Raw genomic sequence first — 24,906 nt, forward strand, 5'->3', positions numbered from 1 at the left:
ACGACTTTCTCTAGGGGCGGTTCTTTTTCCACATTTTCATCCAGCCCCCATGCCCCCACCTCCCTTGGTGCTCATTTGCCTTATCACTGTTTCTCTGCTTTTTGTGACCGAGAACATTATGCTAAAGTCCCACGCAATTTTGACCTGTTCAACTGCCTCAAGGCATCGCTATCGCGCTCTGACAGCATCGCATCTCCAGTTCCGTAACACCTCTGTCCAGTTAAAATCCATGTCGTCGCGGTGTCTTTTCTTTACATTAATGGCCTCAACTACATTGTAAAAAATCGGTTGAACGTCTATAACCAAACTGATTTATCAAAAGAAGATAAAAAGCAAGGGGATATGCCGAGAAGAAAGCAGGAATTATGAAGGTGAGCATCGGTGTCTTGACGGGGTTCGGGTGTTAGTCTATCGTTTCTGCTACCAACCAATAAGTGAGAGTTAAGCATAGCCATAGCCCTTGATAAGTTAAACACCCATGCCATGCATCCATTTTCACAACTAACCCCTGGCTGTCCGTTTAATTGAATAGCCTACCAGGCTCTTAGTTTATAGAGCAAACGCTGTCAGATTTGCAGTTTTTTTTGCCAGACAGTTTTTTCCCTCTGTCAGATCACGGGTCTCGTGCTCAGCCGTAGAGCATCATGCACTACAGTGTACAAATACTCCGTCTAGCGTGCACATCGCGTCTGAGTGTCTCTCTACAGAAACTATCGACAACAGCTGTCAATAAACTCGCGTAGTCCGATTTCAAATTGAATTGAATACATTTAGAATAGAAACGTATTTTGCATTTATTTGGTCATATTCAATTCAGTGACCGTTGGGGTCAAGTGTAGTTTCAGTCGGGTCAATGTATATAGACGCGTTTAAACGGCTCCTCTTTGAACGGCTAAATTGCTTGAAAAGAATGTGTGTATGTCAGCGCCAAGGCAGGTCAGTATTTTCCCCCTAAATATTAGGCTACCAATGTGACCATTTGTTGTGAGTGTGTGGGCTCCTTATACAGAGGATGAGGGAGGGAGATCTTACTGATAAAGGTGACAGTTGACTGGTCAACGTTTACCTGTAGGTTAGCTTTCAGTTTTTTTAGCTTCTTGAATGTTTTCTTTGTACAGTATTGTCAGAATGTGATTGTTCGCCATAAAATAGTTAGTATTGGCAAAGAAGTAAAACATTTTTTTTATGTTATTTGTGTTTATATAATCAAGACAGTCTCAACATTGTAAGACATATAATTTAGTTTTTGCCCATGATTCTGTGTGATACCCAAACAAAAATGTAAAAAGTTAATAATGACAGAAATAATATCAGTAGTTGTCCTACTGTAATAGTAGTACTGCACATGTTCAGTGGACCAGTTTTGCAATTAGTTTTTACATAGATACAGCTTTTATATTTCATGCCTGCAGAAACTACTGTGCAGTGTGTGTGTGTGTGACAAATGGATTGTATGTTGTTAATCAAATGAAATGCACACATATCCTTGAATATCTGTGTAAGTAAGCATTTGTATTATTGTGTGTGTGTGCTTGTGCATGTTTGTTTGTGTGTCTCTGTGTGTGTTTCACTAGCAGTTGGTGTGCAGGGTGTGTCCCTGCTTGTTTTGAAGTAATGGATGTGTGACCCTGACTTCACACATAGCATTGCTCTGGACTCTGGGACCAGTCAAGGTTATAGTGGTATTATGAATAATGAATTAATTCCAAGAGAACCAGAAACATGTGGCGCTATCCCAGCCACTTGTACTTGGAGACGACTGTCCCTCCACAGCTTGGCACACACTGTATCCCAGAGAGAACTGATCTTTCTCTCTCATCTCCTCACCTATTGACACCACCAGGTTTACCCATTTTAGGTCTCAGTTGCCGATAGCATATCCTTGACTTTTCAGGGTCTTGTTTTTGGCATGTGCTTTATCTCTTAATATCTCCTTCACTTCATTCCCCTTTTTTCTATCCATTCTTTCACATAGTCTTAAGCAGCTGTAATTAACCTGAAATATGTTTGGCCGTTTGCCAGCAGTCTTCAAAAAAATGTCCACTAACCAGCTAATGAGAGAATAGCAGATTAGGTGGGAATTGACATGCTCTTGTGTAGTATTGGTGTATGTCGCCTGGGAGTTGTTGATTCTCTAATGATGTGCTTGTTCTTCCCTTCACACTCATGCATATTCATTGTTTTAAGGTGTGGTTAGGGGAGGAGGAGGTGGCAGGGGGAGGATGTGCGGCAGTTTACCCTTGACAGGGCAGGGCTACACAGACACTCCCCCATCTGTGGACCGAGTCTTTGCTCTCTGTTACTGCATTGGAATTCTGTAGTTGTAGCATTCACTGTCTATTCTAAGATCTTGTCTCAAGTGTAACACCTAATGTTTGGGTGGGCCATTCTATTATTAGTACTGAACAGAACTGTCACCCATTTCCTAGATTGTTTCTTCCCTATTTAATGTGTGTTGCTCATCTATCCATATAATTTGATAGACATACAGCAATACTTTGACTAGATACGTGTTTTCTAAGTGTGCAGATGTAAATAACCTTCCAATCGGGCGTGCAAATCAATTTAATGACAAATCAATAACAGCGTGTGAAATAACAATTGCACTGCAATATTTTGGAAATGTCAAGACTGCCCTGAAAAGCCTGGTGGTGGTATGCTTGAGTCAGTGTGAAAACTAGGATCAATGTCAGGTGGCAGGGAGCTGTAGGAGGCGGGAGGGTCACCTTCACCCATCCGTACTGAATCAGCACAATCTCACACACACAATAGACTCATGCACACACACACACACACACTCTAAAACACATGCACACACAAACACGCTCTCCAACTCCCGCTCGGTTTTGCCTCAGGTTACCGGACTGTGACCTCGCAAAACACAAAACCACACCTCTCCTCCTCCCTTTTATCAGTTCATTGCTTCTCCAGAAAAACAGCCAGTCATAATGGTTTCATGTTTCCTTTATTTCCTGGTCCTCTCTCTTTCTTGTGCTTTCCTTTTTTTTCTTACTTTCTCTCTCCTTTCTTTCTCTTGTTATCCCATTCTATTTAATTATTTCTTCCTTCGTTCCTTTGTGCTTTTCATTCTCCGCTTCGTCTCATGTTTTTGAGAGAGTACTTATCCATCATCTGAGTCAAAGGAGCTACGATGCCTCACTGACCCTTTTAATTAAAGTGAGCTCCAGGCCTGGTGATGAGAGCTCATCGCTGACCTCACTGAGGAGTGATATGCTCCCTGGCAGACTTATAAGGAACCTGTTGTTGCATTTTTCTTTATAGGAGTAGAGTACTACTGGACGGCTAAATAACACTGCTTACTTGCCCCATGCCATATTGTGTTCATTTGAGGTTCAACTGAATGTTTCCGTACTTCACTCCTTAGGGAGTCACCTTTACTTAGACTGCCATCTAAAGACAGGGGTTGTGTTTATGTCAACATGTTTCATTTTACGTCTATCCTCAGATCACTCCCATTCTGTACTGTGTGTTAGTCCATGGGCACCATTGTGAGAGGCGTACAAAAGGATGGGATTAATAGACCAGAGGCACACGCTAAATTCATGGAGGGGAAGAGAACATCTTTGATTGAGAATATTGAATGGAATATCTATCGGATAGACGGGTTTACAAACAAATGCATCTTACATTGGGGTTAATGTATACCACAGGTTTTGTGTGTGTGTCCACGCTAGCATGTTTGATTTTTTGTTTTTCATCCCACAAGCATTTAATCTTTTATTTTTAAATCTGCCACTGCTGTCTGTTTTGTGTTGAGCAATCCCGTGCCCTAGATTTAATAGTGAGTGAGCATCAGAGCGTTTTAACACACGTTGTTGCACAGCTAGTTTGCGTAAATATTCTGCAGGGGAGGTAAAAAAAAATATGCTGATCAAGATTAAAATTGAACGCTAGAAGAAACCCTAATTTGCATTTCCTGTCTGTTAAAGAGAGTGGCCTGGCTATATCCATTCTATTAGTTACAATGAAATTTAAGGTCACTGGCTATTTAAGATGCTTTGTTTGGCTGACCTACAACACAGACAAGCCACTGTATGATGGCGTAAGATCATGCACCATCGAGAGCATTCTGTCTGGCTGTATCACCGCCTGGTTGGCAACTACACTGCCCGCAACCGCAGGGCTCTCCATAGGGCGGTGCGGTCAGCCGACTCAGCCCAACGCATCACCAGGGGCACACTGCCTGCCCTCCAAGACAGCTACAGCACCCAGTGTCACAGGAAGGCCAAGAAGATCATCAAGGACCTCAGCCACCCGAGCCACGGCCTGTTCTCACTGCTAACATCTAGAAGGCGGAGACAGTAAAGGTGCATCAAAGCTTGGACCGAGAGACTGAAAAACAGCTTCTATCTGCAGGCCATCAGACTGTTAAACAGTCATCACTAGCCGGCCTCTGCCCGGTACCCTGCCCTGAACCTCAGACATTGTCACTAGCCGGCTACCACCCAGTACTCTACCCTGCACCTTGGAGACTGCTGCCCTATGTACTGTAAATCTGTGTACGCAGTGGTGGTAAAAGTACCCAATTGTCATACTTGAGTAAAAGTAAAGACACCTTAATAGAAAATGACTCAAGTAAAAGTGAAAGTCACCCAGTAAAATACTACTTGAGTAAAAGTCTTAAAGTATTTGCTTTTAAATATACTTAAGTATCAAAAGTAAATGTAATTGCTAAAATATACTTAAGTATCAAAAGTCAAAGTAAAAGTATAAATCATTTCAAATTCCTTATATTAAGCAAACCAGACGGTACCATTTTCTTGTTATTTTAATGTACACATAGCCAGTGGCACACTCCAACACTCAGACATCATTTACAAACAGAGCATTTGTGTTTAGTGAGTCTGCCAAATCAGAGGCAGTAGGGATGACCAGGAATGTTCTCTTGATAATTGTGTGCATTGGACCATTTTCTGTCCTGCTAAGCATTCAAAATGTAATTAGTACTTTTGGGTGTCGGGGAAAATGTATGGAGTAAAATGTACATTATTTTCTTTAGGAATGTAGTGAAGTAAAAGTAGTCAAAAATAGAAACCCCGAAAAACGACTTAAGTAGTACTATAAATCATTTTTTACTTAAGTACCTTACACCACTGTGTGTATGGGACCAATAAATGTTGATTTGATTTGATTTGAGATTAGGAGCAGAGAACTCAGATAAATACAGGTTAGAATGATGGAAGGAAAGAGCTTAGTGCAGTATAAGGGTAAGATGTTGTGACACTGGGTTGGGTTCATCTACAGGTTTTTGTTTCCCTCCCCAATGTAATTTCCCTTTGCATAGATGTAAGGAATAAGCCGGAGGTTGATTTATCCAACAGGTTAGGCTTCCAATAATGTTGATTCAATTATACAATACCAGATTGACAACATAAATAATTTTGTTCAATCTTTTCAGTGTGTTCTATCTTTACAAATGCTTTTTAAATGCTTATACTAGAGGTACTTAAATAGCATTCATGCTTGTAAATGTGTATAAATAGTTCAAAATGGACCTCATTCCACCAGCACTTGAAAAAAAAAGTGTTTTGTCTTGGTTTCTCCTCTTTATAATGTCAGAACAAAGTTTACTGTGGTCAGAGTAGATCTTGTCGGGAGAGATGAAGCTACAGCTATATAAAAACACATTGACATCGATGAAGGATGGGAGATAGATTGACAGTAGAAGCGCTGAGATACTCAACAGACCTGACAGTCTCTTCACCATGAAGACATTGTGTAATATCGCTACAGAGGCGATACCAGGTGAGATACTGGGTGAGATAGCAAGAAGCATGGGGCTACTGTAGCAGGACTGAGATTGGTTATCAGGACAGGCAATTGAGATTAGCCTATTGCCTGTGTTGTGTCCGGACCAATGGCCTTTTAAAGTATAGCATGTGCTGCTCCAAATGATGCATGTCTAAATTCTCTCTCCCCCTCGTTTTCTCCAGTCCTGTCCTGATAATTCTACAGAGCGCCACCATTTCTAAATTTTCCAACACACTGCAGGAGCTGCTTAGCTGTGGAATTCAATTACCCACTTTCTTAATTGAGGCGTTTTGCTTACACCATTTTCTTGAAGGTCTTTGAAGATTGCACTCCTTCCAATGTCAAACATAGTGTCTCTTGCCTTTTTTGTTATTGCATTTTTTACTTGACATTGAATTATTGAACTAAACTCAAGGCCTCATTAGTTCTCTTTAGTGGGGAACTTATGTTGTGAATAAATGATCACCCTTGAGGTATAACCTGAATTGAAAGAAGCGCCAGGATAATTTACTATGAAAATTAAAGATATTGCTTGGTTCTAGGGTCTTCCCATTGTGCAGTTTCTCACTGTTTGGTGGCATTTATATTACAACGAGAGGGTCAGGTGGGTGATATGTGAGTGTGTCATACAGTATGTGACTGTTTGGTTTTGGTTTCATATTAGTATGCAATCCTAGTACTGCTTTAAGTACAACCTATTTTCACAGGAGGAAGATAAATGAACTATTTACAATCCAGTATAGTAAATTGATTGTTTAGTAATCAATGCAAGAAAACAAGCATGTTGTATGTCCCTCTGGGCAAAAAGCACATACTTCAAATCGAGAAAAAAAATGCCTTTGCTGTTTATGCTTTTCATGTTTTCCCTCTATATGTAGCCTGAAGCAGTAGCTATTCATAGTTTATCAATTAAAGAATAACGATCAGATAGGAATGAAGATTGACCTCGAGGAATAGCTTCCTCAGGGAGATGAATACGTTAAGGTCTCTGTCAGGTCGGACTGGTATGAAATTACCTCAAAGACAAGATGGCAAAACAGATCACTGGGAGGAGGAAGTCTGAAATAGGATATTTATTGGTCAGCTCTTTCCCCTCCTAAAGGTCAGCATTTTCAATACTGGGTGCTTTTTATAGTGCTAGATATCCTTGAATCGGTATATTGTGTTCTCCTCTGTCAAGCCGTTCAATTGCAGTCTGAAGTATTGCTGTTTTTATTTGTAATACGAGTCTTTCAGAGAGTTATCGACTTACCAAAGGATTCTCTCCGGAAGTTGAAGTGTGATTGTTTATGACAGCTCTTGTGTCTTGCAACTTTATCAATGTGTTGTTGAACCATCTTTTAATGGTCAGGTTTGTACAGTATGTTATATTTAATTCAGAACCGGTACAAGCACACATTTGTCTGAACCCAGTCATAGTTATTGCATGTTTCTTTTTACAAATATTTAAATTTTCAAATGTTGAATATATTGCATCTTTCTTAGGGCAACTTTGTTAGGAATACAACCAGTTGAAAGAAGGAGATTTCAGTACAAATACACAGCACTAGAGACAGAGTCTAGGGAACTATGCTGTGTTGACTGGCTGTCTCCGTGTGTGAGAGAACAGGACTCAGAGGACTCAGCCTCACCAGAGCTGACACTGTTGTCCCTGAAGCTACAGAGATCAAGACAGCAGCTATGAACACCACACCACAGCGGGCATCTCTTGTAAATCTAGACCACAGCCAGAGGCAGAGCCATACAAAACCCAAACATTGGGGAACCAGATAGGATGGGAATATTACATCTAGAAATAGTTGGTATTTTTAGCATTTATAGCTCAGAAGATGAACATCTTTAGATAGAGCACTTGGGATCTCAAAACGTACTTACATTTTATTCAAACATGATGGAGATGGAGTCAGGGTAATGCTCTCGGCAAGATGAAAATATCACATATGTCGATGCTAATATACTTTTGTCATGCGTTATTGTTTTCTTATACCATGGCATTGTTGAATACTTGTTTCTGATTGGCTTGAAGTGCATTCTAGAGTGCATTATTTCCCTATAACGCACAGTATATTTGCACAGTAGAATTCAATGGCTATAGTAAATTCTTACATGTTCTATGTTTGAGCTGCTTTTGAAAGCGAAAGTTGAATTGAAAACATTATTGGCATTGTTGAATTTGATTTTCATAATGGCAAGCTAGGACCAATGGTTTGCTTAGCTAAACTAGCAAGTCTGTGTGTTTGGTTATCACAGCAACTACTGTAGCTACACTACTGCTCGTCGAACGTCTCATTCAAAAATCATGGGCATTAATATGGAGTTGGTCGCCTCTTTGCTGCTATAACAGCCTCCACTCTACTGGGAAGGCTTTCCACTAGATGTTGGAACATGGCTGCGGGGACTTGCTTCAATTCAGCCACAAGAGCATTATTGAGGCCGGGCACTGATGTTGGGCGATTAGGCCTGGCTTGCAGTCGGCGTTCCAATTCATCCCAAAGGTGTTCGATGGGGTTAAGGTCAGGGCTTTGTGCAGGCCAGTCAAGTTCTTCCACACCGATCTTGACAAACCATTTCTGTATGGAGCTAGCTTTGTGCACAGGGACATTGTTTGCTGAAACAGGAAAGGGCCTTCCCCAAACTGTTGCCACAAAGTTGGAAGCACAGAATTGTCTAGAATGTCATTGTATGCTGTAGCGTTAAGATTTCCATTCACTGGAACTAGGGGCCTAGCCCAAACCATGACAAACAACCCCAGACCATTATTCCTCCTCCACCAAACTTTACAGTTGGCACTATGCATTGGGCCAGGTAGCGTTCTCCTGGCATCCGCCAAACCCAGATTCGTCCGTCGAACTGCCAGATGGTGAAGGGCATGGTGATCTTAGGCTTGTGTGCGGCTGCTCGGCCATGGAAACCCATTTCATGAAGCTCCCGACAAACAGTTATTGTGCTGACGTTGCTTCCAGAGGCAGTTTGGAACGTGGTAGTGAGTGTTGCAACCGAGGCCAGACAATTGTTACGCGCAATTCCCTTCAGCACTCGCTGGTCCCGTTCTGTGAGCTTGTGTGGCCTACCATTTCGTGGCTGAGCCGTTTTGCTCCTAGATGTTCACACCTCATAATAACAGCACTTACAGTTGACCGGGGCAGCTCTAGCAGGGAAGAAATTTGACGAACTGACTTGTTGGAAAGGTGGCATCCTATGACGGTGCCACGTTGAAAGTCACTGAGCTCTTCAGTAAGGCCATTCTACTGCCAATGTTTGTCTATGGAGATTGCATGGCTGTGTGCTCGAATTTATACACCTGTCAGCAACGGGTGTGGCTGAAATAGCCGAATCCTGTCATTTGAAAGGGTGTCCACATACTTTTGTATATTTAGTCTATCTAGTAAACTTGCTAGCTACTTGAACACATTTCTACCGTCAAATGAACACATTTCTAGTGGCAAATGTGTTAAATTATAGCCATGGTATAAAAGGGAAAATCAACTCGGGGCTCTATGCGTTCTCTGGAAAATAATGCAACTCCGTGGAAGGTCAGTTCCACTCCGCTACTGCAGCCTTACATACATATTAGATTGAGTATGTCTTGTTTCATGCTCATTCTGTATTTGGTGCATGTGTTTTATTGATTGGGGGACTCTGTGTTTGTGTGTACTCTGTGTGTGGGTGGAAGGATGGATGGTTGGGAGGTTCAATTTCAGCTGCAGAAGGTCTCACAGCAGGATAGAAAGAGAGGGAGTATGCAGAGAGGACAATTAGGGATACATTAAGAAATAAGCATAATTTTTTACAGTTTTTTTTCTCTCCAGAAACAGCACCTACTCATGACTTTGCTCTTTTCTCAATTAAATTCACAGACTCACTTGGCTCTGGACGAACAGAAGCATAGTGATGAGATGTTTAAAATAAAACAGAACTCATTGTCCCCCATAGAGCAGACCAGACTGTAACCAAGCTCTGGCTCCTGTCGCCCTGCAAGGTCAAACCGGCGACTCCACTGCCAACCCCAGGCTGTGTGGTGCCTCTCTCTCTCCCTCTCCCCCACACCCTCGCTCTCCCTCTCTCCCCTCGCTATCCTCCTCTCTCTCTCCCACCTCTCCCTCCACCCTCTCTCCTCCCCCTTCACTACCCCTCCCTCGTCCTATCAGCTGTGGTGCCACCAGCCAGGGGAGGGAAGAGATGAGATGGAAGATGGAGGAGGATACATGGCTGATCAGCCAGCCAGTCATTCAGTCAAGAGGAAGTGATTAGGCGTGTCCCTTCCTCACACTATATAAATGAGCGTCATTAGGTGTGCTGGCCCTGGGCAGGTGGGCCTGGGGGGAGACCCTGGTGTCCTCACTTCTTCTGCTAAAAGCCAGCCTTCCTGTCCCTCCATCCCCTCTATCCCTGGGTCACTAAGTCACTGCATGTTAAGGTATCAACACAGGGAGCCTTCTGTGATAACAGAGAGAACTCATTATTAGGACAAAAAGGATTACACAGTGCTTATATGTCAGTACCATGTGTCTCGATTAAAATCTATCTTTATTTTTGACTGTCTCAGTCTCTCATCCATACACCTACCCCATCCGCCCCTGTGTTGTGTAAGTGTAACCCTCTCTCTCTCTAAGATCAGTGTGTGTCCTGTGTAGCTGTGTGACAGTACTGCTCCCATCCTGTCAGACCAAGGCACTCTCTCTCTGTCACGGTGTAGGAGCACCTGCCCTCTCCAACCTGTCACGTCACTGGCTCTCAACAAAGACCTTTAAAAGTCAACTGTTGGAAGAGGCATCACACTTAACTTACAATGCTGTTCTTTTGGAATTCTAGACATAGTGATGAATCATGCAATTCACATAGCCTACAGTACAACATGTCCTATGAACAGCACTGTTGACTGCATACTTATTATTTCCATAGGCTGCAATGTCTGACTCTAAAGCAGACATTACCTCAGCAGGAGTTTCAGTGAACATGGAATAATCATTATTATTCATGTCTGGAAAGAGGATTTACAGTATATTACAGTAAATGCAATTCTTAGTAGATATAATTGAGGCATGATAACAATTCTCCACTGGAATTGTCAAAACAACAACATTTTACTGTCAATTTATTTGAGATATTTCCGTTTGTATTGAATTACCCATATCAATAACAGGCATTAATGTACAGTACCCTATGAGGTCTCACTGGCAACAGTCTAGATCTTTCCATCAGACTGCCATGATGGGAATATACCTACCCGTATGTTTTGTGTGTTTATGTTGCATATTGTGTATATACAATAGAAAAAGTGTTCCATTGAGGTAAAGCAGCATCAGTATTGAGTGTGACATTTGAGCGTTTGACAGTTTGTTTACTGTATTTCGGTTCGACCCACAGTCAAGTACACAGTGTTTGTATAACACACACAAAGTTTCCGTGTCGTTCTACTTCACATGCAGGTCCTCTGTGCTAAAGGAGGGAGTGCTTGAACTCAGTGCAGTCCTTTTACTGCAATTATTTTGTATTAAAGACATGCTATGTTCTTCACATTTTCTCAACAGTACCTTGGGAAACGTCTGAGTTAAACACTATTTCGGGGCAATGAAATCCTGAAACATGAAATCACACCTTAATAACACGATTGTGTCAGTGACACTGTCTTCCCTCTGTTTCTGTCTCACACCCTCTCTCTCTCTCTCGCGCTCTCTCTCTCTCTCCCTCTCTCTCTCTCCCTCTCTCTCCCCTCCTCAGCTCTTTTGCTATGTCTAAGGCAGCCGTGAGGAAGCTGCACTGGTGCTCCAAGGTCCAGGAGAGATTCATCCCCCTGGTTGGTTCCTCTGGGGAACTGGGGGTGGCCGTGGGCGGTGGAGCTGACTATGGAGAGTTCCCATTCGTCACCACAGCCCCCGGGGGCGGGTTCACAGTGGGCGACATCATCCTAGAGATTGGGGGTACCCCTGTGTTAGGGATGACACTAGGAGATGTCCGGGGGGTCCTTAACTCCTGCCCCCATCCCATCCGCATCAAGACGGTCTCACCAGGTACTGTATGGCTCAGTGTGGTAACTTACTCCTTGGTCTGGGGACACATTGTGAATGCTGCTACTTCATCTGTCAATCTCTTAAATCGTTGTCAACCCCAACTTCTTCTTCACATGCTAACACTATGTGAATGGTCACACTGCCTCCCTTAGGCTACTCATAGAATAACACGCTTCCCAAGTGGTTATCCAAACATTGCTGAATAATCACTGATACTGGAAAAAACAAACTTGACACAACTGTAAGGAGTTTGCTGGCCCAGAATACTTAGCACCTCTGAACGTAATTTGTGAACTGAGTGCGCACCGATTTTACTCGTAGAATCGCGTGAAAAATGTCAGACGTCTACTGCGGGCGGTCCCTAAAACACAGTGTGCAGAGGGTGGGAAGTGTTCAAATTCCTGATGGCACATGTGACAAGGAGTCCTGAGAGGGCTGTGTCGACGTGACGATACAGTTGTCTATCACCCTGGAGGGGCCTTGGTATTTATAGAGGGGGGTGGGGTGACGGATGTCTTTGTTAGGTCTGAACGGAGCAATATGTCACTGCTATGTCACCTGACTGTGGCTCCCCATGGCCTTGCTGGGGTAGATTGATGGCTAAATCGCCAGCAGGACTGTAAATGGGGCCCTTTAATCCTGGTCCCTCTGCCGCTGGTATCATTCTGTGAGCCAGGCGGACAGGCGAACCTCCCTCCCTGGGTATTCTGAATGCATGTACTGTGAACAGAGATGATGGGCTGAGCTGTAATGTGCTGCTGTATTGCCTGTACTGTAGGCCTACTCCTCCTAATTTCTCCTCCCCCTCATGCTCCTCCTCTTCCTTCCCCCTCATCCACCTCCGCATCCTCCTCCACCTCCGCCTCCTCCTCCATCTCCGCCTCCTCCTCCACCTTCTCCTCCTCCACAATCCAGGCCATCAGGGAAACCATTGTGCTGTCAGTCTTTATACCACTAATGCTATGATATGAGACTTAAGTAAGTGTGGTAAATGATCCCTTCATTATATCTGTGACAGAAGAGGATTAAAGGGCTTGTACCAACCCTGTTCATGTTTTGACAGACAGACACTATCATTACTGTCTATGATAACCTTGAAAGCTGATGTAAAGGACAACACTTTACTTAATCATGATGTGCCATATTGTGTTGTGGTGAAGCAGTATTTATGGGTGTTTATCATATGTGTTTTTGTCTAGTGCATTCTGTTGTTTCTGTGAAAACAACATAGCTCTGTGAAAGCAAGCGCTCTAGTTCATTTTACTTACAGTATACATGACAACATTAGTCTGATGTATTTTTGTATATTCATAAAGCACAATGCTGGACATCTGTTTCACAATGCCAACAAAAGCCTCTCATTATTTCTCTCAGAAAGCTGCAGGCCCAGGTCTTGATCTGCGCGTCATGCTTGTGTGTAGGAGACTGCCTATGCTAATAAAGTTTTATTACAGTGACGTTTTAATAGCAGCACAGAAGATTCAATCTGCACTCATATCTGGGCCAGCCTAGAGTACAGGCCACTTTACCAGAGATAGAGGGTTGGGAAGCAGTAGCAGCAGGGGCAGGGGAGGAGTGGATGTGGTGGTCGTCTGTCAGTGTGACAAGCAGGGAGATGCACTCAGGCCATCCATAACACCAAGTGATTTGTCATCAGAGGCCATAAAGCACTTGAGATTAAACGAATAGATCAGAGAGTGGAATAAATGCCTGAGCCATCAGCCCAGCCTGCTGTGTGACAGCACCACCCTGCAGCGTTTTATACCACTGCCTCTGTGTTATTAGGCTATGCATGAGAGGCTGAGAAATGCTATATCATGTACTCTGGATGACTGATAAAGTGTTAAGAAGGAGATGTAGTATGTATTAGAGAGGGATGGATTGGGAAGGAGGGTGTGGGAATGATATAGAGGTAAATCAAAGCTACTGGAGCGATACAGTCTGGGGAATGTTGGCTTGGGCTGTCACTCGTTTTGACAGGGTATACAAATATTTAGACAATTCGTCCGTTTTTGACTGTTGAGCTGATATTGCAATTTCTCTGTCTGTCTCCGTCTCCCTCGCTCTCTTTCCCCCCCTCTTTCTGTTTCTCTCTGCTCTCTCTCCCTCTCTCTGCCTCTCAGGCTCTGCCTTGTGTAAGGACCTCAGGCTGTATCTGAGTAAGTGCTTCACTCCAGGCTCCATGGACAGCCAGCTTCAGCAGGTCATCCGGGAGAACCTCTACCTCCGAGCCGTGCCATGTGAGTCCCATGAAGCTGTGCCCTCTACCTCTACCTTTAACTGTGCCCGTTACTGTCCCCTGCTGCTGTAACCTGTAAGTCCCCTTTAAGTCCTTTGCAGCTATGCCCTCTAAATCTGTTGGGACACTATAGTTGTGTGTCCACCTTTAGCTGCACCTCTATCTGTTCCAGGGGCTGTAACATGTGAGTCCCCCTTAGCTGCACCTCTATCTGTTCCAGGGGCTGTAACATGTGAGTTCCCCTTAGCTGCACCTCTATCTGTTCCAGGGGCTGTAACATGTGAGTCCCCATTAGCTGCACCTCTATCTGTTCCAGAGGCTGTAACATGTGAGTTCCCGTTAGCTGCACCTCTATCTGTTCCAGAGGCTGTAACATGTGAGTTCCCCTTAGCTGCACCTCTATCTGTTCCAGAGGCTGTAACATGTGAGTTCCCATTAGCTGCACCTCTATCTGTTCCAGAGGCTGTAACATGTGAGTCTCCCTTAGCTGCACCTCTATCTGTTCCAGAGGCTGTAACATGTGAGTCCCCATTAGCTGCACCTCTATCTGTTCCAGAGGCTGTAACATGTGAGTTCCCATTAGCTGCACCTCTATCTGTTCCAGAGGCTGTAACATGTGAGTTCCCATTAGCTGCACCTCTATCTGTTCCAGAGGCTGTAACATGTGAGTCCATTATAGGTTAGTATGTACTTTTTAATAATATAAATAGGAATTAGTATCTCTCTGCTAATTACGTATCTGGACATCACATCTCAACATTTAAACACATTTAGATTTAGAGTAGACCTACATGGCTGGCTCCATGCAAACCGTGTTAATTGGTGTGCAATCACAATCAGAGCCCGGGTAAGCTGTTTATGCCACCTCCGTGTGCCAATATATGCAAATAGAAGATGTGTCGAGTGGATTCAATAAGTGATTTTTCAACCCTGGCTTCATCAGTCAAACATTTACAAGTCAAGTTTAGGTGAGAGAAAGCGCCTAGAGGAATATTCCCTAGGACATTTCCATGGCAACTGTCTGTATTGTTACACTGTTAACTTTATCCGGAGTGGCAGTGACTCCCCTTCACTTAGAATATTCTCCGGCCTGTATCGGTAGCATTTTCTGTCTTCATTTTATGCTATTTCACTGGTTCATGTCTGGTATCTCTTTCTTGTTTGGTTACATATTCCTTTTTCTCTTTATTTTGGATGTGTTTTCATCTATTCAATTACTTTGTTCAATGATAATGATTTAAAGTTGTCTAAAACATTTGAAGCAAAGACTCTTGGGTATATAGAGCATCGGTTGCTATCTTAATCCTCTCTCTAAGGGCCAGAGTGATGTCACAGTGAGAGTGGACTGGAGAGGGCTATGGTGTGGATTTCTGTGAAGCTCTTATTTTGGTGTCTTATCACTGACTGGTGTAATATCTGTCTGATAGGTTTGGCTCGTGTCATGTTGTCTCTCTTAAACAGCCATTAGTCTGCCTGGTGGGCTGGCCACAGACCACCCTGGCCGGCCATAGCCTGGCCAGCCCACGGCGATGGGGAGTTTGGCGCTAATCTCTTGTTTAGCCAGGAAGTAGGTCATGTGGAACAGTCTGCCAGACCAGTCAGCCTCTCCACCACATGTCTCTCTGATTTGTTGAAAGAGCAAGGCGCATGTTAAAACTCCCAAGAATATGCAAGAAAACAACAAGATATTCTGTGTCTTTGAGCTTTGAACATTGAGACATACAGTACATTCACATAAAAGAGGCAAACACATTCTCCAAGCCAAGTCCTTTTACATAACAATTCCATTTATCCAGTTTGTAATTAGATGGGGGTAAAGGTGATGGATCAGTCTGATCTTTAGTCTGTAGCATCTGTACTATAAATATGCTCAGCATTTATGGATTATGGATTAGAGAGCCTTGCGTACAGCCGCCCTGGTGCTGCTAGACCCGGGTGGAGATAGACTTGTGACACAACTTCCTGCCTGGCTCTCTAAGTTGGAGTGACAGCGAGACAGCACGCTCATCCCCTGGCTGTGTAATCCTCTGATCTGCAGGAGATGGATGACACAGTAAGATGCTGCTGCTCTCCCACTCCCTCCTATACCAACACAGACAAACACTGTAACAACGTTGAAATCCAAGTTTAGCCCACTTGCAAAAACACAAGCAAGTCAACTCAAATGACACTCTTGTATTGCACCTTATACAGTGCCTTGCAAAAGTATTCATCCCCCTTGGTGTTTTTCCTATTTTGTTGCATTGCAACCTGTAATTTAAATGGATTTTTATTTGGATTTAATGTAATGGACATACACAAAATAGTCCGAACTGGTGAAGTGAAATAACTTGTTTCAAAAAAATAAAAAAATAAAATAACGGAAAAGTGGTGCGTGCTATGAAGCCCCTAAATAAGATCTGGTGCAACCAATTACCTTCAGAAGTCACATAATTAGTTAAATAAAGTCCACCTGTGTGCAATCTAAGTGTCACATGATGTCAGTATATATACACACCTTTTCTGAAAGGCCCCAGAGTCTGCAACACCCCTAAGCAAGGGGCACCACCAAGCAAGCGGCACCACGAAGACCAAGGAGCTCTCCAAACAGGTCAAGGACAAAGTTATGGAGAAGTACAGATCAGGGGTGGGTTATAAAAAAATATCAAACTTTGAACATCCCACGGAGCACCATTAAATCCATTATTAAAAAATGGAAAGAATATGGCACCACAACAAACCTGCCAAGAGAGGGCCGCCCACCAAAACTCACGGACCAGGCAAGGAAGGCATTAATCAGAGAGGCAACAAAGAGACCAAAGATAACCCTGAAGGAGCTGAAAAGCTCCACAACGGAGATTGGAGTATCTGTCCATAGGACCACTTTAAGCCGTACACTCCACAGAGCTGGGCTTTACGGAAGAGTGGCCAGAAAAAAGCCATTGCTTAAAGAAAAAAATAAGCAAACACATTTGGTGTTCGCCAAAAGGCATGTGGGAGACTCCCCAAACATATGGAAGAAGCTACTCTGGTCAGATGAGACTAAAACTGAGCTTTTTGGCCATCAAGGAAAACGCTATGTCTGGCGCAAACCCAACACCTCTCATCACCCCGAGAACACCATCCCCACAGTGAAGCATGGCGGTGGCAGCATCATGCTGAGGGGATGTTTTTCATCAGAGACTGGGAAACTGGTCAGAATTGAAGGAATGATGGATGGCGCTAAATACAGGGAAATTCTTGAGGGAAACCTGTTTCAGTCTTCCAAAGATTTGAGACTGGGACGGAGGTTCACCTTCAAGCAGGACAATGACCCTAAGCATACTGCTAAAGCAACACGAGTGGTTTAAGGGGAAACATTTAAATGTCTTGGAATGGCCTAGTCAAAGCCCAGACCTCAATCCAATTGAGAATCTGTGGTATGAATTAAAGATTGTTTTACACCAGCGGAACCCATCCAACTTGAAGGAGCTGGAGCATTTTTGCCTTGAACAATGGGCAAGAATCCCAGTGGCTAGATGTGCCAAGCTTATAGAGACATACCCCAAGAGACTTGCAGTTGTAATTGCTGCAAAAGGTGGCTCTACAAAGTATTGACTTTGGAGAGGTGAATAGTTATGCACACAAGTTTTCTGTTTTTTTGTGTCTTATTTCTTGTTTGTTTCACAATAAAACATATTTTGCATCTTCAAAGTGGTAGGCATGTTGTGTAAATCAAATGATACAACCCCCCCAAAAAATCCATTTTTAATTCCAGGTTGTAAGGCAACAAAATAGAAAAAATGCCAAGGGGGGTGAATACTTTCGCAAGCCACTGTACCTCTCATGCTTGGTTTGAAACATGGTTGTTTTGTTTTTCATGGTGGAAGAAGACGTAGTGGATATGGCTTAAACTTCAGCTTAAAGAGTTGAGTGCAACAGTGGCTCAGTGTGGCCCACTTCATGATATACATGTACAGTGGGGAGAACAAGTATTTTATACACTGCCGATTTTGCAGGTTTTCCTACTTACAAAGCATGTAGAGGTCTGTAATTTTTATCATAGGTACACTTCAACTGTGAGACGGAATCTAAAACAAAAATCCAGAAAATCACATTGTATGATTTTTAAGTATTTAATTTGCATTTTATTGCATGACATAAGTATTTGATCACCTACCAACCAGTAAGAATTCCAGCTCTCACAGACCTGTTAGTTTTTCTTTAAGAAGCCCTCCTGTTCTCCACTTATTACCTGTATTAACTGCACCTTTTTGAACTCGTTACCTGTATAAAAGACACCTGTCCACACACTCAATCAAACAGACTCCAACCTCTCCACAATGGCCAAGACCAGAGAGCCGTGTAAGGACATCAGGGATAAAATTGTAGACCTGCACAAGGCTGGGATGGGCTACAGGACAATAGGCAAGCAGCTTGGTGAGAAGGCAACAACTGTTGGCGCAATTATTAGAAAATGGAAGAAGTTCAAGATGATGGTCAATCACCCTCGGTCTGGGGCTCCATGCAAGATCTCACCTCATGGGGCATCAATGATCATGATGAAGTTGAGGGATCAGCCCAGAACTACACGGCAGGACCTGGTCAATGACCTGAAGAGAGCTGGGACCACAGTCTCAAAGAAAACCATTAGTAACACACTACGCCGTCATGGATTAAAATCCTGCAGCGCACGCAAGGTCCCCCTGCTCAAGCCAGCGCATGTCCAGGCCCGTCTGAAGTTTGCCAATGACCATCTGGATGATCCAGAGGAGGAATGGGAGAAGGTCATGTGGTCTGATGAGACAAAAATAGAGCTTTTTGGTCTAAACTCCACTTGCCGTGTTTGGAGGAAGAAGAAGGATGAGTACATTCAAGAACACCATCCCAACCATGAAGTATGGAGGTGGAAACATCATTCTTTGGGGATGCTTTTCTGCAAAGGGGACAGGACGACTGCACCGTATTGATGAGAGGATGGATGGGGCCATGTATCGCGAGATCTTGGCCAACAACCTCCTTCCCTCAGCAAGAGCATTGAAGTAGCTTCTTCCATATGTTTGGGGAGTCTCCCACATGCCTTTTGGCGAACACCAAATGTGTTTGCTTATTTTTTTCTTTAAGCAATGGCTTTTTTCTGGCCACTCTTCCGTAAAGCCCAGCTCTGTGGAGTGTACGGCTTAAAGTGGTCCTATGGACAGATACTCCAATCTCCATTGTGGAGCTTTTCAGCTCCTTCAGGGTTATCTTTGGTCTCTTTGTTGCCTCTCTGATTAATGCCTTCCTTGCCTGGTCCGTGAGTTTTGGTGGGCGGCCCTCTCTTGGCAGGTTTGTTGTGGTGCCATATTCTTTCCATTTTTTAATAATGGATTTAATGGTGCTCCGTGGGATGTTCAAAGTTTGATATTTTTTTATAACCCACCCCTGATCTGTACTTCTCCACAACTTTGTCCTTGACCTGTTTGGAGAGCTCCTTGGTCTTCGTGGTGCCGCTTGCTTGGTGGTGCCCCTTGCTTAGGGGTGTTGCAGACTCTGGGGCCTTTCAGAAAAGGTGTGTATATATACTGACATTATGTGACACTTAGATTGCACACAGGTGGACTTTATTTAACTAATTATGTGACTTCTGAAGGTAATTGGTTGCACCAGATCTTATTTAGGGGCTTCATAGCAAAGGGGGTGAATACATATGCACGCACCACTTTTCCGTTATTTAAATTTAAATTAGTTATTTCACTTCACCAGTTTGGACTATTTTGTGTATGTCCATTACATTAAATCCAAATAAAAATCCATTTAAATTACAGGTTGCAATGCAACAAAATAGGAAAAACGCCAAGGGGGATGAATACTTTTGCAAGGCACTGTATAAGGTGCAATACAAGAGTGTCATTTGAGTGCTCTTGCTGAGGGAAGGATGGGTCGTGGCTGGGTCTTCCAGCATGACAACGACCTGAAACACACAACCAGGGTAACTAAGGAGTGGCTCCGTAAGAAGCATCTAAAGGTCCTGGAGTGGCCTAGCCAGTCTCCAGACCTGAACCCAATAGAAAATCTTTGGAGGGAGCTGAAAGTCCGTATTTCCCAGCGACAGCCCCGAAACCTGAAGGATCTGGAGAAGGTCTGTATGGAGGAGTGGGCCAAAATCCCTGCTGCAGTGTGTGCAAACCTGGTCAAGACCTACAGGAAACGTATGATCTTGTTCTCCCCACTGTATGCTCCTTCTAATATTCCAGGACACAAACAATGTATTTGGGCTATGAAATGTGTTATTTATACAAATTTAAAAGCATTGAGTTAAATGAAGCTAATTACCAACTGTAGATCACAGACGGGAGTGAATGGTGTGTAAATGTAGTCAACCCTGAAAGCATCTGATGTACTCTATTAGGCCTGCTTTACTGTCTCGGATCAATATGTTTTTAAGATGAGGTGGCAAATCATGGCTTAGCTGACAGTTATCTACAACAGTGGGCTTATAGGATAAAGTCGCATCCTATTATGTTCAAACTTATTGAATGTATTGCCTTTTTTTTTTTAAGTGGTTCATGTTTATAATATTTTTTTTTTTAAATATATGCAAAAGAAAAATGGGAATTGCTATTTGAACAAAGTGACTGTGTGGATATCCTCACTTTTTTTTTTTTTTATATATGCAAAAGAAAATGTGAATTGCTATTTGAACAAAGTGACTGTGTGGATATCCTCACTGTATTTGTATTTTGTTCTTATGGACCTGAGAAATAATGGATGTATCTCAATCCCCTCACCATTTAAAACATACTGTGTACTCTACTCTGCATTATGTTGCCACTGGTAAGAAATATGTTTACACACAGTGACTGTCATTAGAGCAGGATATGAAAAATTAAAACGCTAAACAGAATTAAGTAAATGTAAGTAATTTAACAATAATTTAGAGGCAGAATGAAATGAAAAGTAGACGTGCGTTCGTGCCTCGGGGGAGGGCGGGCAGTAGACGGCTACCTAATGTCTCTATGGGTTGTTGTGGTGCATCCAGTCGTTAGACAGAGACACAACATTATCATAATTCATTTGGGAACTACATACCACATACTCTCTTCTAGGAACTATTTGTACATACAGTGGGGGAAAAAAGTATTTAGTCAGCCACCAATTGTGCAAGTTCTCCCACTTAAAAAGATAAGAGAGGCCTGTAATTTTCATCATAGGTACACGTCAACTATGACAGACAAAATGAGGGAAAAAAATCCAGAAAATCACATTGTAGGATTTTTAATGAATTTATTTGCAAATTATGGTGGAAAATAAGTATTTGGTCAATAACAAAAGTTTCTCAATACTTTGTTATATACCCTTTGTTGGCAATGACACAGGTCAAATGTTTTCTGTAAGTCTTCACAAGGTTTTCACACACTGTTTCTGGTATTTTGGCCCATTCCTCCATGCAGATCTCCTCTAGAGCAGTGATGTTTTGGGGCTGTCGCTGGGCAACACGGACTTTCAACTCCCTCCAAAGATTTTCTATGGGGTTGAGATCTGGAGACTGGCTAGGCCACTCCAGAACCTTGAAATGCTTCTTACGAAGCCACTCCTTCGTTGCCCGGGCGGTGTGTTTGAGATCATTGTCATGCTGAAAGACCCAGCCACGTTTCATCTTCAATGCCCTTGCTGATGGAAGGAGGTTTTCACTCAAAATCTCACGATACATGGCCCCATTCATTCTTTCCTTTACACGGATCAGTCGTCCTGGTCCCTTTGCAGAAAAACAGCCCCAAAGCATGATGTTTCCACCCCCATGCTTCACAGTAGGTATGGTGTTCTTTGGATGCAACTCAGCATTCTTTGTCCTCCAAACACGACGAGTTGAGTTTTTACCAAAAAGTTCTATTTTGGTTTCATCTGACCATATGACATTCTCCCAATCCTCTTCTGGATCATCCAAATGCACTCTAGCAAACTTCAGACGGGCCTGGACATGTACTGGCTTAAGCAGGGGGACACGTCTGGCACTGCAGGATTTGAGTCCCTGGCGGCGTAGTGTGTTACTGATGGTAGGCTTTGTTACTTTGGTCCCAGCTCTCTGCAGGTCATTCACTAGGTCCCCCCCGTGTGGTTCTGGGATTTTTGCTCACCGTTCTTGTGATCATTTTGACCCCACGGGTGAGATCTTGCGTGGAGCCCCAGATCGAGGGAGATTATCAGTGGTCTTGTATGTCTTCCATTTCCTAATAATTGCTCCCACAGTTGATTTCTTCAAACCAAGCTGCTTACCTATTGCAGATTCAGTCTTCCCAGCCTGGTGCAGGTCTACAATTTTGTTTCTGGTGTCCTTTGACAGCTCTTTGGTCTTGGCCATAGTGGAGTTTGGAGTGTGACTGTTTGAGGTTGTGGACAGGTGTCTTTTATACTGATAAATTCTTCCTTCAATGTGATTTTCTGGAGAAAAAAAATCTCAATTTGTCTGTCATAGTTGACGTGTACCTATGATGAAAATTACAGGCCTCTCTCATCTTTTTAAGTGGGAGAACTTGCACAATTGGTGGCTGACTAAATACTTTCCCCCCCCACTGTATGCCTAGTTGTGTCATCACTGTATGTGTCTCTCCTATCTGCCCTTTACTTTGCATAGGATGACTCAATTTCAGGAAAGACTCCATGAATTCTAAATTACTCACATATAAAAACTGTTGTATAATTTACATTATTTTCCATATGTTGACCTGTAGTGATGTTGGCCTGTAGTGATGTTGGCCAGTAGTGATGTTGGCCAGTAGTGATGTTGGCCAGTAGTGATGTTGGCCTGTAGTGATGTTGGCCTGTAGTGATGTTGGCCTGTAGTGATGTTGGCCAGTCAGTTATGCCCACTATGATCATGACAAGTCCTGACTCCTGTCCTGTCTTTGACTGACAGCTGGGTCTTGGTGTTGATAAGAAGCTCTGCTTAATTACCCCTCTACTCCTATCTCTCTCGCTCTCGCTCTCTCCCCTGGCCCATGGGATCAGTGGGGGGCCTGAGGGGAGACGCATGGAGGAATATGTCAATAATTCCAGCTATCTGCTGCTGACATGTCATATATATCTCAGAGGAGGGCATTGGTAATGAGTCCTAGCCCCATCCCTCACACACACACGCGCATGCACGCACACCACACACACACACACGCACACACACACTTCCTACTTCCTCAGTATTAGCATTAGTGAGTCTACTCTGTCCTGAGGGGAGGAGAAGAATTACACACGTCAGAGGGCATCAGGAGATTTGCGATCAGATTTTTTTATTTGAGATAGAGCCTCATCTTCTGTTGCTGATTGGGACATATTAACAGGCTCTAACAGGGTATAAAGAGGATAGGCAGGCAGTGTTGTGTGTGTGTCATTGCCATTGTAGTGTGGAGTGCTGTGCCCTCCCTGATGGTGAGACAGCAGTGCATTAATCATATGTTTTATGGAGTAACTGGGTTTGACTCCTGCTGGCCCCGCTCTGCCATGATACAATATGTGTTCCTCCAGGAGGAGAAGGACGGGAATTTGACCTTAGCTTGGTGTTTGGAAGGGATTCATTTCAGACTAAAGTCGGATTATATTTTTTTGGAAGGTTTTCAAGCAAGTTGCACCCATGCTGACATGTAACAAGTAACTCAGAAAAGCATTGATTTAACCCCTTACAATCGTGGAAGGAATTGGCCTATATATGTATAGGGTTAAATTGAAATGTTTCTTACAGAATAAATATGGAAATGCATAACGGTGGTAGCAATTAATAGGGAAGAGTTTGGCGATTATGGGAAAATTATTAGACTAAAGGTGAGGACGCAACCATTCACCTGACACAAGACTGAATCCAAACATTACACAGTTTATTTTATGTGCATTTTACATATACTGTACTTTTCGCCGCATTTGTTGATAACGGAATCTGAAAATACTCGGGATACATTCAGTAACATTAAAATAATATTTTGGGAAAATGTGTGGTAGGTGAAACATAAGACAAAGAAAATGACAAGGGTTTGAATGAGAGATCTAACTGGTGTTTCCAAGTGGCCACACAACTGTTCAGTTGTGCTGACATTCAGATAATGTTTGTATCTGGGTGCACAACACATTCCTTTGATGTTGCAAGAATGTTGACAGAACAGCCTTTCTAAGTTCTTTAAAGGTTCCCAGAACATTTCATTAATTTGTGGGAACAGTGTGGGTATATTACAAGAGATAGGTTCCCAAAACATAAAATATGCTCAGTTGTGATGACATTCATACAATGTTTAAGTTAGGTTGCATAGGACAGGACATTTCTATAATGTTGCACAATGTTCCACAATTTCTAAATATTTTGATGTTCATAGCATTTGTTTTAGATTTAACATAATATTCCATTGATGTTCACGCAAAATAAATTTGACCTTGTCTTGGAGGTCCTCAGAACATTTAGAAAAATTATATATTTAAGTTTTACCACGACATTCTCAGCATGCACATTTGTAACTCCTTAAAGCAGATTGGTTTAAATCCCCATTATGTTTCTCTCCAGATTTTATTGGCAATTCAAAGGTGATATAGAGACACATAGCATTTTAATTTCATACATAGGATATTTAAGCATATAAACACCGTATATTTTTTTAACACTTCATATGTTGACAATTTGCACATGTGGGGTTTGAATCCGCAATATTTGGTTCCCAAACCAGGTCTTTTATCCTCTGCGCCACCAGGGAAGCTCTTTTACATCTTATTTTTTCAGTATAGCCATGGCAGGATGGTCAATCAGGAATCCCATGCTTCCTTTTTAGTCTTCTTAGACATAACTAATGGAGGGAAATACCTCTAAATGGGTTATTGACCATCACTTCACCCATCCTCTTTACCTGCGGCGTACTTCTAGGCCAATATTTACAAGGTATCCAAGACTATGAGTGCTGATCTAAGATCAATTTC

The 24,906-nt window shown here is 42.9% G+C and overlaps 1 protein-coding gene across 1 annotated transcript in view; it reads left to right on the forward strand.

Moving 5' to 3' along the window:
- Positions 1-98: 98 nt before the first annotated feature.
- Positions 99-24,906, forward strand: part of LOC121546474 (membrane-associated guanylate kinase, WW and PDZ domain-containing protein 1) — a 57,408-nt gene continuing 32,600 nt past the window's right edge. The window contains exons 1-3 of the mRNA XM_045209385.1: positions 99-371; positions 11,494-11,783; positions 13,907-14,023. Coding sequence (XP_045065320.1) covers positions 11,504-11,783; positions 13,907-14,023 — 397 coding nt within the window. The 5' untranslated portion in view covers positions 99-371; positions 11,494-11,503. The remainder of the gene's footprint in view (positions 372-11,493; positions 11,784-13,906; positions 14,024-24,906) is intronic.

This window comes from Coregonus clupeaformis, chromosome 30 (assembly GCF_020615455.1).
Source record: "Coregonus clupeaformis isolate EN_2021a chromosome 30, ASM2061545v1, whole genome shotgun sequence".
Lineage (NCBI taxonomy): Eukaryota > Metazoa > Chordata > Actinopteri > Salmoniformes > Salmonidae > Coregonus > Coregonus clupeaformis.